General features: G+C 40.7%; 1 protein-coding gene across 1 annotated transcript in view; it reads left to right on the top strand.

The window, feature by feature from the left end:
- The window catches only part of VAT1L (vesicle amine transport 1 like), a 47,443-nt gene that overhangs the window by 14,867 nt on the left and 13,761 nt on the right, over positions 1–18,815 (top strand). Inside the window, exons 2-4 of the mRNA XM_075281921.1 lie at positions 4,082–4,211; positions 11,973–12,188; positions 16,365–16,507. Coding sequence (XP_075138022.1) covers positions 4,082–4,211; positions 11,973–12,188; positions 16,365–16,507 — 489 coding nt within the window. The remainder of the gene's footprint in view (positions 1–4,081; positions 4,212–11,972; positions 12,189–16,364; positions 16,508–18,815) is intronic.

Genomic DNA, 18,815 nt, shown 5'->3' with positions numbered 1-18,815 from the left:
GTTTCACTTTTTGAAAAAAGCCATTTGACTTTACCCGCCATTTGAAGCACTTTTAGTTTTCTGGGTTTTCCCACGAAACAACTTCAGATCAGTGGGGGTCCAAACATTCAGACCTTCACTCATCAGGAGAACAGAGGACTTTTGTACACCGTTCTGAATGGAGCTATGGTCAGGCGACCAAAAACATCACCACATTCAGCTCAATGAGTAACGGAGATTGTCAAAGTGCAGTGCTTGGCTTCTCAATGCAACCTCACGCTCCTACTCTCTTTAATGATAACATCTTTTAACATATTCTTCCACAACGGCAGAGAACAGGTTAACAGAGGACATAACTGATCATTTAACACCGGCATATAACAGCTCTTTCCCATTCTCAGAAACGTGTGATCCAGGACAGAGCTGCTACATGCTGCAAGTTAACAGTCACCGTGAATAGCGTCTGTGGCAGCATAACTAAGTTGGTCACCTTAAAAGTCCTTTAGTCTGAGGATTTTTAGAATAAATAATCTTCTTAAATTATTTCAGATACAACAAGTTATCCATATCCAAAGGATAGGGAGGTAACTTTCTTATTGGCGGTTGTCCTACCATTGGACTCTATAGTTTTTCTCTTAGGGTACATGTTTACAGTAGCTGCCAACCAGTATAGGGAAGGCTACATTCACATTTGCATTGGCATCTCTATTCGTAGACTATATCTCAGAGTCAGCCAAAATTGGGAGACAAAACGTCCTGCACACACAACTTATTTCATCCGGCAGTTTCAGTTTAAAACTTTACAGTCAATGGGGTCCATCAGGCTCCATATGTGGTTGATGTTTTAGCAGTCCGTTAATCTGTTGGTTCTCCAATGGACCAGAACACCAGAAATTATAACACTAATGTGAATCTACCTTGACGTGTGCAAGGGGACTAAGTCAGAGTCTCCTGCACGGAGGACTTTATTCTCCGCCACTTTCAGTTTTGAATCTTCGGACATGCGGCGAACCCATTATAGTCCATTTTCATACACTGCCATGTTAAAAAAAAAAAATCTCCTCGAAAAAATGTGTAGAGAAGTATTTTTACTCTTCCAGAAAAAAATGTAGTGCAGTCTTTGGTTCAGATAATGTTTTTGCCATTCACTTAGTGGATGGACGTAATAGATCCTCTAAATGGATGCAAAAAGGAACGGCCTCTGTTTACATAAGGTTTTCTGATTAGAATAGAAATCTGTTGCTCTCCATTTTGTTTATCAAACCTAAAAGTGGGGTAGACGCTGAACCGCAACAGATATACGAATGCCCTTTGGTTTGGCATCCATTTTATCCATTTTTTTCAGATCCATTAAACAGACCTGCTGAACGGATGGCCAGAACATAATCTGAACATACCCTAAGAGCTATTTGTATAGATCATATCGGCTGTGGAAAAGACTGCTGACATTTGGAAATGGCAGATTAGATTTTATGTACGAGTCTCTGAGTCTGGTAACGTAGACTTTAATATATGGAACTCCAAAAAGATTAGGAAAGACAGACAATAGTACACAGTCGTGTTGCCATGGTGCGAGCGACTTAAATAAAGCAGTTTAACTCTCAGCATGCACATATGCCTTATCCAGGTTTCCCATTAAAGCAGAACTACCTAATGCCATGGTTCATACAATTTCCCATTGCTGCAAAAAATAAAAGTGTTTTCCACTGATGGACTGGTATGTTGTAGGAGCCACAGGGAATCTCTGGCCATGGCGAATCTTACTTGTGATGTCTAATGATGTTTTATACTGTGACCGCGTGGGATGTCATGTTACAAACAAGTGTACAGTGATCTCTGAACACAGGACCATGGCATGAAAAAAACTAACTCACACAGCATCTTGGTCTGCACTGTAACATGCCACATAAGTGGCCAATATTTGTTTTAGCACATACTTGTAGTTGTCCCTCTTATTATAGTGAGCTGTCATACACTCCTTCATTATACTTCATAATCTGTATTAAACTAAGATACTACTGCTGAACTTCTTAAAGAGGTTCTCCAAGGCTGGATATTGCTGGCCTCTCCTTAGGACAGGAAATCAATATTAAATCATTGAGAGTCCAACACCTAACACTCCCAGTGAATATCTATTCTCAGCACAGTACGGTGTACAGAGCTGGAAGCAGACAGCACTGTGTAGTGCCATTCACTGGAAACTGTGCACTGTTGCTACACAGTGTATGAAGCTGCCTACTTCTTTCTGTGTACACTGTGCTGCAAAGAGCTGATCAGTAGGGGGTGCCAGATGTCAGACCTCCACCATTCTGATATTGTATTGGTCATCTATATCCAGTCTTTTAAAACCTGCTTGTGCTAAAAACTAAGAGAAGCTCTTTCTTAAATGGATTCTATCATTAAAATTGTATTTTTTCTGCCTACGACGTTGGAATAGCCTTAAGAAAGGCTATTCTTCTCATACCTTTAGATGTCTTCTCCGCGCCGCCGTTCGGTAGAAATCCCGGTTTTTGTCAGTATGTAAATGAGTTCTCTTTGCAATGTTGTGAGAGAAATCTCTAGCGCTGCCTTCATCTTCATCTGGAACAGCCTCTCTTCGCGTCTTTTTCTGGAGCTGGGTTCAAATTCTAGGTCTCGGGCAAAACCAACTGCACATGCCCGTCGGCCACAAGAAAATTGCCGCTTACACAGTGGCCATTTTCTTGTGTCCAGTGGGCATGCGCAGTTTGAACCCAGCGCCAGAAGAAGACATGAAGACAGGCCGTTCCAGACGAAGATAGAGGCAGTACTGGAGAGTTCTCTCGCAGCATTGGGGACGCCCTCAGTGCTGTTTGAGCGCTAGAGACGAAATCGGCCGTAAACCCGGCCCAGAGAAGACATCTAAAGGTAGGAGCAGAACAGCCTTTAATAAGGCTTTAAAAACACGGTAGGCAGAAAAAAATACAATTTTAATGATAGAATCCCTTTAAGCTCAGGTATTCAGTGTGTAGCCTTGTTCCACAGCCTCTATTTAATAGGCAGGAACAATTCTATATGGATCCTGAACTGAATAAATATTTTTAAGACTATGTAAGCTACTCTGTGAAGATTTAATGAGGACCTTTCATGCCGTTTTATATACTGCTAGAAAGCCGACAGTGTGCTGAATTCAGCGCACTGTTGGCTTTCACGGTATGTGCACCATTGATGGAGATATTAGTGCAGAGTGTTGTGTCACTGATCTCTCCCCACTGTCAGAAGTTTGTTCTGACAGTCTAGCATCATCTCTGAGCTGTGAGGAACATCCCCTCCCCCCGACAGTACTCATCATATATATATACTGTGGGGTCATTTCTCAGAGCTCAGCGTCATTGCTAGGAGGTAAGGAACGCCACCTATGACAGTACAATGCTATGTTAGAGTACTGTCAGGGGAAGGGGGGACATTCCTCACAGCACAGCAATGAGATCAGCACATAAATCTCTAAATTATCAGGACATATATCTCTACCACCGGGGCATATTCTGGAAAAGCTGGCAGTGCCCTGAATACTGTTGACTTTCCTGTTATGTACCTCGGTGGTGGAGATATCGGTGCCAAAATTAAGTGCACCGATATCTCCACCACTGGGGCGCATACTAGGAAAGCTGACAGTGCGCTGAATTCGGCTTTCTAGTAGTATAGAACCGCACATGCATGAGGGTATGAATGGTCCTCTTTAAAGGGGTTTTCCAGGTTGCGCTAAGTTCACACTAATTTCACATTCGGGCTTCCTTTCTTTGGGTCCACTTGGGGACCCGAAAAACAGAAACCCTAACAGCTTTAAAACAGTTACCTAAGGAAACTCATGGATCCCATGGACTATAATGGGGTCTGCAGGGTTTCCGCAAGCAGGACGTTTCTCTCCACATATTTTAAGCGGAACAGGGGAAGCTTTTTAAAGGCTATTCAGGCATATGTTTTGCTAAAAATGAATTTTGACTCCCCTCTATAACATCCATATACTTTATTTGGATAGCTCTTTGAGAACATGTGCCCTATGTTATATGAAGTATTTTGTATAATAGCATTTAGATGTAAATTTAATTACTTTTACATTTTCTTTTTACTCTTGTATTTACAGTGGGCTGAACTTCATTGATTTGATGGTTCGACAAGGAAACATAGATAATCCTCCCAAAACACCGCTGGTTCCTGGGTTTGAACTGTCTGGTATCGTGGAGGCACTCGGAGGAAATGTTACTGGTTTTGAGGTAAATCTTGATATTTTTCATAAATAGGCATATAATCGCTTGTGGAACTGGCTCTAGAACTACCGTAAATGTATTTTAGAAAAGTCATGTTGAGTATTACATAAATCATAAACCTATGAGTTAGCAAACTGATCTCAAAGTGCCAGCAGCAGTATTCACAGGATATAGTGGTACTTTGTCACAGTGCGCATACAGCACCCAATTGCTGCTGATTGACAGCTTTCTCCCATTACCTGTGCATAAGAAGAAACCTGTCAATCAGCAGCAGGGGGAGCCCATAGCTCATAAATATGCTGGGCTCCTGGCTCATACGTATGCAGCATGTTGCAACAAGTAACTTGCACGTTTACCCAGACTACTGCACATTCACATATACCAGACACACTGTCGAAATCGGTATGGCTATCTCTACTGTATGCTGCTCTTAGTGAGTGACAGGTTCCCTTTGAGTACTTCAGACTGAGTCTTCATTGCAAAGGTGTGTTCCTAAGGTGTGGGAACTGTTGTTTCATTAACCCTTAAGGTGTAGCTCCCATTGTTATTGTGTTGGGGGGGGGGGTGTTTGGTGAACTTTTTTGTAATAGATTTTTTGTATGACCCCAGTACCCTTCCTCTCTATTCTATTGTACAAGCCTGTGTCTTATTAGCAAAAATACTGTGGCAAATACAGCCTGAGGAAATTATCAATAAAAACGTTTGTAAGCGTTCAGTTAGGCAGTCTTTTCAGTTAAAGGAGTATTCAGACTATAAGCAACTGTTGCAGAGTTTAACTCTGCTAGAAGTTACGAGCCTGCGCCGGAAGAATACATTGAAGATGACGCTGCGGACGAAGAAGGAGGTGGTGCTGGAGACATTTCTCTAACAGCGGTGGGGACGGCCCCATCGCTGCGAGAGAACTCATTTGCATACCGGTAAAAACCGGTATTTCTCAGGAACGGTGCAGCGGAGACTACGTCTAAAGGTAAGAGACGAATAGCCTTTCTAAAGGCTATTCCGACCTCTTATCCACAAAAAAAAAGTTTTAATGGTAGAATCCCTTTAACTAATGGTGAATTTGATTATCATCTGCTTTACTGGATATAAAGTAGATAATACAACAGTATGTTATGTTCCCCTATGCACAGATACTTCAGTATAATAGACATTCATTTGTGATCCTAAAGTTTAGATGTAAGGAGCCGTCACACGGAGTTTACGTTCACTCATTCTGAACGTAAACTCGTTCAGAGTGAGCAGCGTAAAAAACAGATCCCACTGACTTCAATGGGTGCTGGCATACGCACACTCCCCATTGAAATCAATGGGAGGCTTTTTTTTCAGCATGGAAAATTCCACACCAAATTCCGCACCATTTTCCTCTGTGTGAATGGACCCTTAGGTAGTTTCAGTTATTACTGCAGATTTGTCGTTCCTCCATTGTTTCCACCCTCCGCTTGGTCAGATTGGCTGCATTGTGCCAGCACAAGCTCTGCCCTTCCTGTGGGGATAGACCATGTGTGCACATATATGAAACTACTAACTTAATTAATATTAAATATTAGGAAAATAGAAATGGTAAACTTCTGAGTTCCCCAAAGACAGGAAAAATATTAAAAATTGATTTATCAGTTAATTTTTGTCAAACTTTTATTTAATTATTCTGGTTTAATTATGGTATTTTAATTTCCTCTGTTAATATTCCCATAAATTATGCATGGTGTAATTTTACAATGTTATCATTCTGAATAGGGCACAAATTACAGTTAGAATGAACAATTTAATAAACTCATCTGTAAATTATAATTTCTGTGTCACATCATTGTTTTTATATTAATTATTATTATTAAAGAATTGCCTGTGTCACAGGGGATAGTTATAGTAGAACAGATAAGAATATGTGGGTGTGTATGATTAATTTTATTTTTAATTTTTTTTTTGCTGGTTCATTTAGCATTTTTATGCATTAAGTTTCAGAATTGCAATATGAACAAAACCCCAAATGTGATATAAAATTCACAGGACTCCTTGTACTTGGATCATACTGTCACTGCAGTGCTTGGAGATTACAAAAAACAGATGAAGCTATTGCAACACTGACTTTATCTCTTAAAGGGATATTACAAAATTAGATATTGGTGGCATGTTTCTGCAAGTCTCGAAGACTATAATGGAGAGCACCATACAAATGAGTGACTGGCTCTCACCTGAGTCCCTTTCCCACCCCCACCCCCCTCCCCTTTGTGGTCAACTCTATTGGTTTCTATTGTACAATGAGTTTGAAGGCCCTATATTAGAAGCCTCATACATTGCATACAATGTTAGGTTAGGCAACAAGCTTACTGAGTTGGCCACACATATTAGAATTTTCTGGATTTCTCGTGAGATCAGTTGGCAATTTAAGGACTATGGGACCTCTGTCTGACAGAAAGCATGGATCCAACTAGTTTGATGTCATATCTGAACCTATTCATTCGGGGGCAATGCATCGCGTTTTTTTCTCTGTGGACTTTCTGCTTCCATTATACCTAGAGGGAAACTGCCAGTGTGTAGAGATGAGCGAACACTATTGGAAACAGCCATTTTGAATAGGACGCTCCCATAGAAATGAATGCACGTAGCCGGCACGCCGACTTTGTCGGCAGCCGGCCGCTTAACCCCCCGCGTGTCGGGTACGTCCATTCATTTCTATGGGAGCGTGCTATTCGAAACGGCTGTTTCGAATAGTGTTCGCTCATCTCTACCAGTGTGTAATTGACATGCTGTGATTTCCAAAACCTCAACATTTTTGGAAATGGCAGCATATCCACTGCCTGTATTTTTCTGCAATGTGTGGATAGGATTCACCTAAAATCCCATCCACACTGCAGTGATTGTAAAATGCAACATTTTTTTCTTCTTTGAAGCCAAACCGCAACATTTATACCATGTGGGGCCCCGGCCTAATAGGAAGAGAGAAACCATTTTAGTTTTCCTGTGGGGTTCTATAACTTTTCCATCCCTCTATTTTATGGGCTTCATATTAATACAACATTGAGAACCATTTCTGCAATCTTTTAGAGCAGCTCTCACACTGTGTCTGCTAGGGCCTTTGCTACAGACTATTAGGGCAACCCTGATGACATCACTACCATAATCAGACAGTACATGAGAATAGATTAGCAAATTTAGATGAAACAGTGCACTTGCCCTCCATTGCAAGCTTGCCTGGACAGAGTGCGCTTCTCTAGGGCATAGCTCATTTGCAAGGCGCTCCGCACAGTTTGATATAGTGTATATGAGGTTGGAGGCTTATCAACCTCACCCATAGATAAGAGAAAAAAAGCCTGTCTTTTCAGTTATAATTGAAGTCACGTTGTCCGAGTTTACTTATTACTGTGATATGACAGGTCTGCCCTCTCCATGGCAACTGTGCTTGGTAAAATGAATAGCTGGCCCTCACTGTGGGACGGTAATTAAAAACGTGACCGAGAGCCATATTTGACCTTTTCACTACAGGGGAAACAAGAGGAAGGAGCTTAATGATCATTTCAACAGCGCTTAACACAATGCCATAATCCATTGTACAATAAAGCCTCCTCTGCTTATGGAAAGGGGCATCAATCAAAACAAATGAGCCGCTCGTAGGCCCACCCGTGTCCTAGCAGGGCTGCACTCACAGGCTGGGCACTCAGAAACAGACACATACACCATAGTCTAATAGTAATCTTCCTTATATCAAATGTTTGCAAGGAAAAGTAATCCATGCACTGAAATCATGGGGAATGTATTATGTAAAGAGCACTTTATGGCTGAGGCCCCACATTGCAGAAATGCAGCTTTTTTGTTGCAGATTTTGGGTTTGAGAGCCAAAGTCGGTAATTGATTAAGCATAAGATAGAAGTATAAGAACTTCCTATATATTTCTCATTCCCATTGTAGCCATTCTTGGCTCAATAAAAGGCAGCAAAATCTGCAACAAAAAAGCTTTGTTTCTGCAATGTGGGGCCTTAGCCTATGGGTGCAGTCTAACATTGCAGCAGCCACATGTGAGGGAAAACCCATCCATGATGGCCAATAATCACATGATGCACGTGAACACAAGTATTAACCTGCTTAATCACATGATCATTGTCCTTAAAATGCAGGTAGAGGTTTGTCCGTATGTGGCTAGTCTTATCCAGATGTTATCAGTCTTAAAGCCCAGTGGCCATTCATCTTCTATCGCAGACACCTTCAGATCTCAGAACTGTGTTGTAAGGTTGTCCTGTGTAAATGAAAAGGACTTTACTGCAGGAAGGCAGTGCAGGTCCCCAGTAACTGTTATGGGATTGCCTCACATGTCCCAAATGGAAATACTCCTTTAGGCTAAGGCCCCACATTGTGGAAAATCAGCTTTTTTGTTGCAGATTTTGTTGTGTTTTTTTGACCCAAAGCCAGGAGTGGGTTGAGCACAAGTCAGGTGTAGCCATTATTGGCTTTGGCTCAAAAAACCTGCGTTTCCGCATTGTAGAGTTTTAGCTTTAAGCTAAGGCCCCTAAGTAGCGGGTCACAGCAAAAAAGCATGCTCTTTTTACAGAAAGTCCACAGAGATTTCTTCTATGGACTTTCTGCTCCAATTATACCTATAGGGAAACAGTCAGTGTTTCCATAAGTATAATTGACATGATACTACTTGCAGCATTTTCACTGCCCGTATTTCTCTGCAATGTGTGGTTGGGATTCTAGCAAATCCCATCCACTTTGCAGGGTCTTTAAAACGCTACGTTTATGCCATGTGGAGCCCTCGGCCTCAAGATCCTACAATGTGAAGAGCTTAGGCTGAAGTCCTGTGTAAACCACACATTATGAAATGACATGCTGAATAACAAACCCAACTCTACTACATCTCTAGAAAGACTACGATACTTCACTTTAAGGCATTTTACTGTAGAACGGTTTTGCCACAGGGTAGCTTAACTAAAATAACTGTGCAGTGTTACATAAAAGCACTGCAGAAACAAAGTCCTCTGTGTATTTATATCCATCCCTGCAGGAAAACTGTAAGGATCTAGTAATGGCTTAGTGACTGCAAAATGTATTTACGACATCTCAGGAGAGGCAGAATGAATACAGTTCCCTTCTCCAATCCATTCTCCTGCACCACTTGGGAGCTCATGAGTGCTGAATCCGCAAAGCTCTGTGAAATGGCATAATTCTACCATTCAAGTAGAAAAATGCATTACATCTGTAAACACTAAGCCCATGCTAATGTTTGCTACACTTGTTTGTATTTTGCCTATGTTTTACCCAAATAGGCTAAAATGTTAGAAGTTGCAATCTATTATGCTGACACTGGTCCTATTGAAATCAATGGGACTGGAATATGAAGCGGTTCTACCATTTTTATGTAAATAAAGATTAAATGGTCTGAGTCTAATTTACACCCAATGTTGCGGAAAAGCTGATTTATTTTTTTTCTGTTTTCAGATTTAGCAGTGTTTTATTGAGCCAAAAACAGGAGTGCATTGAGGAGAGAGACGTATTGTAGCACCACTTGGCCTTAGTTCAAAAAACTGCAGCAAAGTCTGCAACAAAATAGCTGCTCTTCCGCAACATGGGCCCTCAGCCTACAGAGGTGTTTTTTCCCAAAACAGTGCCACTGTGTACCTGGACTGTCTCTTTTAGGGCATCTTATCCCATTCACATGAAAGAGCTATGTTGTAATACCAGTTGCCGCCCATGGGCCAAAAAAAATCATATTTTTGTGAAAAACCTTCTAATAATTGTATAGTGAAACCTTCTACAGCTTTATTATATACCTTTTATTTCAATTTATCACTCTTTTTAAGATACCAACCTAATACTTATTACATTTAAGGATTTGTTGCATCCTTCATAGCTATCTGGAATGCAGATCAATACATTTTCCCTACATTTTACCTATAAATTTCACCAGACAAAAGAATGATTAAAGCTAGGACCCCACGTAGCGAGACACAGCCAAAAAACGCTGTGGGAAAAGACTTTAGTGAAAATACATCACATTTTTTTCACAGTGTTTTTCACAGAAAGTCTGCAGAGATTTACAACGAGGGAGCTTAGCTTTACAAGGATTGCCAACTCTCTGGGTAAATTGTTAATGTTCCAAAATTGGTTGTGTTTTGTGTGACGGAGATCTAAACCTCTCCACTGCTTATCCCAGCTTCTCATATCCAGGCCCCTGCTGTAAGTAGATAGGACATGTAAACATTGGATTCAGTGCTCTCTGCCTTCATAGGAATGAAGATGATCAGTCACGCGATTTACCCAACTAACCTCTTCACTGGCTGTGTCCAGCTTGGTCCACTTCTGCACAGACGCAGATACAGAAGATTATGCTGCCTGTATCTGTATATACACTGAACGTATTCAGCACCTGTGTAGAAGAAGTGGCAGGCAAGTGGTAACATGGGTAAAGCACTTGCCATCTTTATTACTATGAACATGGAGACAGTAACGTCCAATGTTTACATGACCGATTTGTGGGCAGCATGGGGCCTGGAAATAAAAAGGTGGGGTAAGCAATAAAGAGGTCCCTGGCATGATAACCATTTATGGTATATTATATAATTGACCAAAAAGTAGCCAACCACTTTAATGCTACTGTTTTAGATTACAAAGCATTGCCTAGACTAGATAAAATTGTAGCAAAACCTAAATTATGGGGAGTGTTGAAGGCATTGAAGAATTGTCTGCTTTATTCCAAAACAGAACCTTTCTGCCCAATTGATGGTGTAAACTGGCAGTCTGAAAATTCACCGGATGTATCACAGTGACTGATGCGGAGTGATAAATCTGGCGTATCTTTACACTGTCTTGTCTAACGTTATACCACCTTTATTGGCTTAAGCTACATTCACACAACATTGACATTTGGCCATGTGATGACCATTTTTTTAATGGATGTCACATGGCTGCATTAAACTTAGTGTATTACTTCTTTTGTTATGTAGATTATGAGCCCCATATAGGGATCTCAATGTACTTTTTTTTTTTTCCTATCAGTATGTCTCAGTATATCAGATACAAAATAGCTCCACCTTAAGGGTTAACTAACAGCAAACATGAAAAGCAAATAATATCAGAAAGTTGGGAAGCCTTTCATTACATTGTGGTGAAGTTATACTTACCTTAGCTTTGTATTAGATACTGCATTGTGAGGAACTCCCCAAAAGAATCTTATTACATGTTCTTTCCCTTCACAAGGAATAATAAGCCCAGAGGAAAATAAATTGCCTGCTACTTTTCTGCGGGTACCTTCCTAAGGATTCATGAACACAGATGGCACAGGTTCATGGTTTCTGTAATTGTAACCATCCGTCTTACTGCCAGTTATCTTTGTTCTTCCCCTTTTCCGCATAGATCTAACAAACATGAATGGACCAATGTATAGAGCTGAATTTGTCAGTATTTGTGCAATGTAATAACTTAGTAGTTTTCAGACAGCTTTTGGTTAAATTACTAAAAGCATCATCAAGATGCCGTAAATCATTGCAACTAACAAACACAGCCCTGCTATGTATGTGTATTTAGCATATTGGGTATTCTTATGCTTTGATTCAAGTAAAGTAACCTTCAGATGGGACATTTGCACTTTATTTGGCCTGATGGATATGATTTGGTCATGGATCAGAGTTGTCATTCCTTTTCCTGTTGTTTCCATCTGTAGCTCTTCCATTGCTCTGAGACTCCAACTCCTAGCATGCTCAAGCAGACTGGGAGTTATAGTAGAAACCTAGACTATCTTTATTCAGTTTGACTTTTGTTATTATGTTTGCATTGCAGATAGGTGACAGAGTGATGGCCTTTGTCAATTACAATGCTTGGGCAGAGGTGGCCTGCACTCCTTCAGAATTTGTCTACAAGATCCCAGATGATATGAGTTTCTCAGAAGCAGCAGCTTTTCCAATGAACTTTGTCACAGCCTACATGATGCTGTTTGAGGTGGCTAATCTCAGAGAAGGGATGTCCGTGTTGGTTCACTCAGCAGGTGGAGGAGTGGTAAGTGACAATGACTTTTAATGACTTTCAAGCTGGCATCCCATAGAGGCAAAAGATCACTGCAAAACTGATTCATTGTAAAAAATTCTCAGCTATGAACTGGAAGAGATGGAGACAAATTTATTTTAGGCTAAATTTCCATAGGTGTCAAGGTTGCAGTTTTGACAGGATGGACACTAGATAATAGATCCATTATGATCATTATTTTATAGATTGTTTTTACTTGATAACTTAACATAATACTCTACCCCGGCAATCAAAAATCCAAGGAAACTTGACAGGAAAGATCTAAAGCTGCACTCACATTACTGCATGAATAATGATCGATGTTGCACGGCAGCATTAGATTCAGTTCAAGTGAATTGGGGCTATTCACACGACCATTATATTGATGGTCTGTTGTTACAAACTGTTAAAATATAGGTCATGTCCTATTTTACCCCTCTATACACTGTAATCTACGGGGGATCCATGAAAACAGCTGCTCCTTAGGTGCAAGATGACTGTGAAAAATGGATGTATAGCAGGGTATGTTCACATGTTTGGCAGGATTTCACACATTCAGGTTTTAGGCTGAGACCACATGTAGCTGAAACGCAGCTTATTTTGTCAAAGATTTTTCTGCATTTTTTGAGGCAGAGCCAAGAATGGCTATAAAATTAATGGCAAAAATATAGGAAGTGCTTATACTTCTACCTTCTGCTCAATACACTCCTGGTTTGCGCTCAAAAAACTGAAGACCGAGGAACCGTGTGGCGTAATCATTTCAGTTTGGCTCTAGTGAATCCCATCCACACATTGCAGCAAAATATGCACAGTGGAAATGCTTAAACCTCTGTGTAAAAAGTGCTGTGGGAAAAACCACAATGAGTTTCCGCCGTGGTTTTTCCCATAGTGTTTTTTCACTGTGGTCCGCTTCGTGAGGTTGGGCCTAAAACCAAAAATGCATCAAACCACTATACTTGCGGTTGTGAACTGTATTAGTATATTGTGGACATCTTAAAGCGAACATTGTTGGTGTGTTTGGAGACCTTGTACTATAGTCTTCATTCAGTTAAGGGGTGGCTGCTATTACACATGGCCTCCTGATAGGTAAGGGTCCCAAAGATAATGTCTACACCTATTAGATATTTATGGCATGTCAAATTTTCCCTAAATGCTTAAGATGGGAACGTCTTTGTTAGTTTTCCAGACATATCTGTTTTAAAAAATCTCATAAAATAGTTGTATATTATTTAGAAATCTCGGCTATGCCGTTCTTCTGTTATTCCTCCTTCTGTTATTGTGGAAAAGCAGCTTTTTTTTATTCCAGATTTTGTTGCATTTTTTGTACCAAAGCCAGGAGTGGATTGAGTAGAAGGTAGAAGTATAAGAACTTCCTATATATTTCCCCTTCCTTTTGTAGCCATTGGTGGCTTTGGCTCAATACACTGCAATAAAATCTGTAACAAAGAAAAAGCTGCGTTTCTGCAACGTGGGGCCTCAGTCTAAATTGGCAACTGTAGTTGTGGGTGTTTCCCTCCATATTCTATCATTGTCCCATTAGTGCTGCCAGCGTCAGACTGTTTAAGAACACACCCCCTTGACAATGGAATGGTAGCACCCAGTTGTCATTTCAGGAGGAATGACAGCAAAAAGAGCTAAGAGAAAAGATTCTCTGGAGTGGCTATTATATGAAAAGTGCATGGATTTATTTAACCAGACATGTCAGGAGCGGTGACAGCTTCTCTTTCATATTGAAAACCAATACGGCTGTAATCTTCATTTCCGCGCTAGTATAAAATGTACATTAACAAAGCAATCATCAGAAATGACTTCTGTGACTACAGCTCACGCCTTGTTCTTCATTCACAAGGAATAAGAACTATTAAGTAGCAGTGTAAAAATACATCCGCGGTACAAAGCAATTACCATGAAGCGAGTCTGAGAGAAATGTCTGATCTTAATTCTGCAGAACATATTCTCATTCTTCCCATTCCATGGAACATATAATGCAATTTACGGGGGTTATTTCTTATGGGTAATAATGTGGAGCACAATGATTCAGCATGCCGGGGCTATTAGGCTCTAGATGATGTCTAAACAAGCGGAAGTGGAAATCGTTTCTCATTTGATACAGGGCTCATTTGATAAAATGTACTTTTACGCATTCATTTACATTTACTGATCCTACAGATATCCTTGTAGATTGATTGTTTAACGGAGGAAAAAGTATAAAACAATATATTGGCCGTAATAGAACCCAGTGTCCACATCCATATTACTGATACATGTTGTATAGATCGGTACAGAACTCTGCGAGCCCATACTGTACCTCCAGCGTCATACAGAGGCACATAGAGGATTTTCTCACAAATGGAATTACTTACTACAGATCTACAGATATTCTTTACCCTAGAAGCATTGTTCAACGGGGCAAGTTTATTAATACTGGTGTATTATAAATGGCTCAACTAAGAGGCTAAGGCCTCTTCAGAAATCTGTCAGACATCCTGGCGCCAGAATGGAAATCTACACCAGGCAGAATAGATTTCCATTCTAACACACGCCAGAACATTGGCATGAGTTATAATAAATCAGTTGGTTAGGCCTGCCCCGACCACCACTCACGCCACAAACACAATGTGGTGGGTGAGGAGAGGATCAGGGTTGTGGCGCACATTTGGAGCAAGGAAGGGCCTTGCCATAGTGTCATCCCTATATGCCAGAAAACTGGCTAACTGGGAATGATAAATTCCCTCCATTGTACTTTGAATAGTGTTCCCTACAGTGCACAACGTGGTGGCATATTCAGTGCGTACAGCTATATGAAAAGACTTGAAGTGGTTCTTTGTGCCACCATATAGCCTTCATTCACATGCTAGTATATCCCATATACAGTATAGCTGACAATCCTTAAAGGGGTATTCCCATGTGCATAATCCTATTTATATTTGTAGATAATTAAAATTTAAACATTTTTGCAAATATAAGTAATTAAAAATTCTGCAAAGTTTTAAAGATTTTCTCGAACTTTCTTAGTGGTGACAGTCTGTTGTCTTGATCGGTTGCCATGGTTACGACCACTAATGCAGAAACTTTCTATGGTCTGGGTCTTGTCAGGAACCAGCTATGATTTTCTTATTGTAGCCGGGTTATCAGGCAGGGACACTACATGTATCAGGAGATATCCCGGCCACAATAAGGACATCATGGCTTATTTGACCTTAGAAAGTTTCTGCATTAGTGGTCGTATCCATGGCAACCGATCAAGATAACAGACTGTCACCACTAAGAAAGTTAGAGAAAATCTTTAAAACTTTGCAGAATTTTTAATTACTTATATTTGCAAAAATGTTTAACTTTTAATTATCTACATATTTAAAAATAATTATGATGTAGATGGGAATACCCCTTTAAGGCTGGAATCATACGTATAGTTTTTCTGACCATGTCTGTTGCAGGTTTTTGAGCCACAGATGGGATTGGATCAGAGGACTTCAAGGATGAAAGATCTTTTGTATTATCCAATCCTGCGATTGGCTTAGAAACACCAAAGACAACATGTGCTGTTCAATGCCTATGATAAAAAAAGCTGCACTGTCTGAAGGGACAGTGAGGTTATCTGAAATCCACCACATGTACTCCCCTGCTTTACAGTGCAGCTCTGCTTGTTCTTATCCGCTGCTGTATTTAAAAGCTACACAATGTCCACTTTTTAACATTTAACCTTTTTCTGTATTGCTCCATTGCATCTGAATTGAAATCTTTCTAAATTTAAAAATATTCTAACATTTTAGTCTGATCCTGCAATAATACTGCCTTCCATCTGTCCGCTGCTTTTTGATAACCCACTGAACATATATTTGCAAGGGCACAAGCCAAGCCACATAACCAGGAAGTCTAGGTTAGACACTACATAGATAAGGCATAAACACTAAATCGCCTCGAAAAGGTACAAAATAAGGCTTGTGCAAACACATTATAACTTCTTCTCAACACTCCATTTCTAGAGACTGGTGTCTATCTTCATTAGCAAAGGCCAAGAGCTGGTGATATGTAAGCAATGGTCACTACAAGAACATGGGAATCTGTGTGGTCATCTTATCCGGGACATCTATGCATTTGGTCAGCACTATTAGTTTCGTGTGTTCATTAGACAGTCTTTTAATGCACTATATTATGTGATATTTCCAGGGACAAGCAGTAGCCCAACTCTGCTCAACTGTTCCCAATGTCACAGTATTCGGGACTGCTTCTGCCTTCAAACACGAGGCTATTAAAAATTCTCTTAATCACCTCTTCGACAGGAATTCAGATTATGTACAAGAAGTCAAAAAGTAAGTTGTTTCCATGTGAATCCTAAGCAGGTCACAGAATGTATCATTCAGTTGTGATGTACTGTAGCTACAAAAGCCACCACCACATTTTGAAGTATAAAGCAAGTCACTCCTAAACCATAAATGGTGGTTGTCTTAATAAGCAAGTCCTTCTTTGACCTTTCAAGTATATGCTAAATGGGGTGAAATGGCAAAATACCAGTGTGTGTGTGTGTGTGTGTGTGTATATATTAATCCTTCTTTGTATACAAGTTAGACATGGTGTATCCATGGTGGCACATAATCCTATGGATTGCCTCCTTCCAGTGCGATTGACAATTCTCCAAGCATAGGCATCTGGAGATGGTTCAGTAGTTAGTACTGGAATCCTCCTTAATTATAATTTGATCAGTGACAACACTGTATGGGTTTTATGTGCTGTGGTTTCCTCAGAACATACTGATAGATGCATATAAAATAGATTCTAGAGCAGGGATGCACAACCTGCAACCCAGGGTCCACTTTTATCCTGCGATGCCAGTCTATGGAACCCAAAACCATCTGGTCGCAGACATGCTTATTTGTGTAAGTGTATTTTTTACACCAGAGAGCAGTAGAAGAGAAGTGGCGCAATGCGCAGCAAAAGATAGGTTAAGGCGTTATATGATACCCATGGTGCCCTTCAGGTAGAAGTCGAGGTGGCCTGCATCTCATTCTAGCCTAAGGGAGTAGTGAGATACTCAACTGTTTCGGCAACTCGCATACTGTACACTTAAACTACACTAGATGGAGCAGAAAATGGGCTTTTTAATTGTGGAGTTTTAATAAGGGTTAAGTTATTAAAGGCATCATGGTGGCTCAGTGGTTAGCACTGTTGCCTTGCAGTGAGCTTAGGACCAGAAAGAGTTTGTATGTTCTCTTCGTGTTTGTGCTACTCCGGTTTTCTCCCACACTCCCTAGTGCCATGGAACATGTTGGCGCTATTTATGAAATAATTAAGGCATATGAATAAAATAATTAAGGCATATGCTCTCAATATGCAATAAATGGTGGCCCAGATGACTCTAACTGTTATTGTAACCCTTGGATTTTAATAACCCCTTAAGTTTTATTGTGGCCCTTTGACTGGATTTAATCTGATAATGCAGCCATCGGACCAGAAAGCATTGAGTTTTCCTCGTCATAATGTTTATGTGTGAGCAACAGGGAAATTAGACTGCGAGCCCTATAGAGGATGAGTTTTGATGTGTGTGATACATTATTAGCGCCTGTATAAGCAGCAGGTTATAAATAATATATGCGTCTCATGTGGGAGTTTGCCCTTAGATAATGAAAGATTTTATCTAGCGTTAGATTGCATGAACAAACTCCCATGTGCAGAAGAGGCTGTCAATCACTCAGGCGGGGGAGATGGGGTATTGGCCTCACAACGCCATATTTGAATGCTAGAGAATTTCTTTTACTGAGGGTATGCACAAATCTGCTTCACTATATTTCAGAACAAAATAGCCTATTTCCATACAGCATCTGTATTCTGCTGCCTTCTTGGGGTCTGGACGGGAAAAAAATTCACGTGTTTTAAAACGTAAATCCAATTATAAAAACTTTTCAGAAAGGAATAGTACAGATAAATGTAAGAAATATTGTAATATATCTTATTAAAGACACCTGCTTCCAATTATTAGGCTGCTGTCCTACTCCTTATCTTCACTCAGACTGTTTATTTATATACAGTCTATCTCCATATTCACTCCGGTGTCGAGGGCTGGCCTCGACACCCAGCAAACCCGGGCAAGTGCTGAGACCCCAAGCTCTTGGAGGAACCCACTTGGCTTCTGGGTGCCTCACTTTGGGCTTGTTCACACGGGGCTCCACGTGTACACATTTCGTTGCGGCAGCCACGACGGGATGCTGGTGCAGTGCACTGGCATCCTGTCGTGGAATTCTGCTATGGATTAGGCCCAAATGAATGGGCCGGAGCCTCATGCCGCGAACCCTGCGGCTGATTCATCCACAGAATCCATGGCAAGATAGGGCAGCTCGCTTCTTTTTTCCGCTACTTGCTAGCGGAAAAAAGAAGCAAGCGGCTCCCATTGAAGTCAATGAGGGCAGCGGATTTTGAGGCGGACTCCGCGTCAAAATCCGCTGTGAACTTGCCCCGTGTGAACTAGCCCTTTGTCTCCTCCCACTTTCTCCCACTGAGTCTTACTCAAGTAAAGGTACCAAAACAGGCTAACAGCGTCCTCCTCCGAGTCTTGTACTGTATGGGATGGCATATTGATCCAATACAGTGGGCTGTGGCGTTTTATAACTGGAGAAGGAATCATAT

This window comes from Leptodactylus fuscus, chromosome 7, assembly GCF_031893055.1.
Source record: "Leptodactylus fuscus isolate aLepFus1 chromosome 7, aLepFus1.hap2, whole genome shotgun sequence".
Taxonomy (NCBI): domain Eukaryota; kingdom Metazoa; phylum Chordata; class Amphibia; order Anura; family Leptodactylidae; genus Leptodactylus; species Leptodactylus fuscus.
This window is presented reverse-complemented; position numbering and strand designations above follow the sequence as displayed.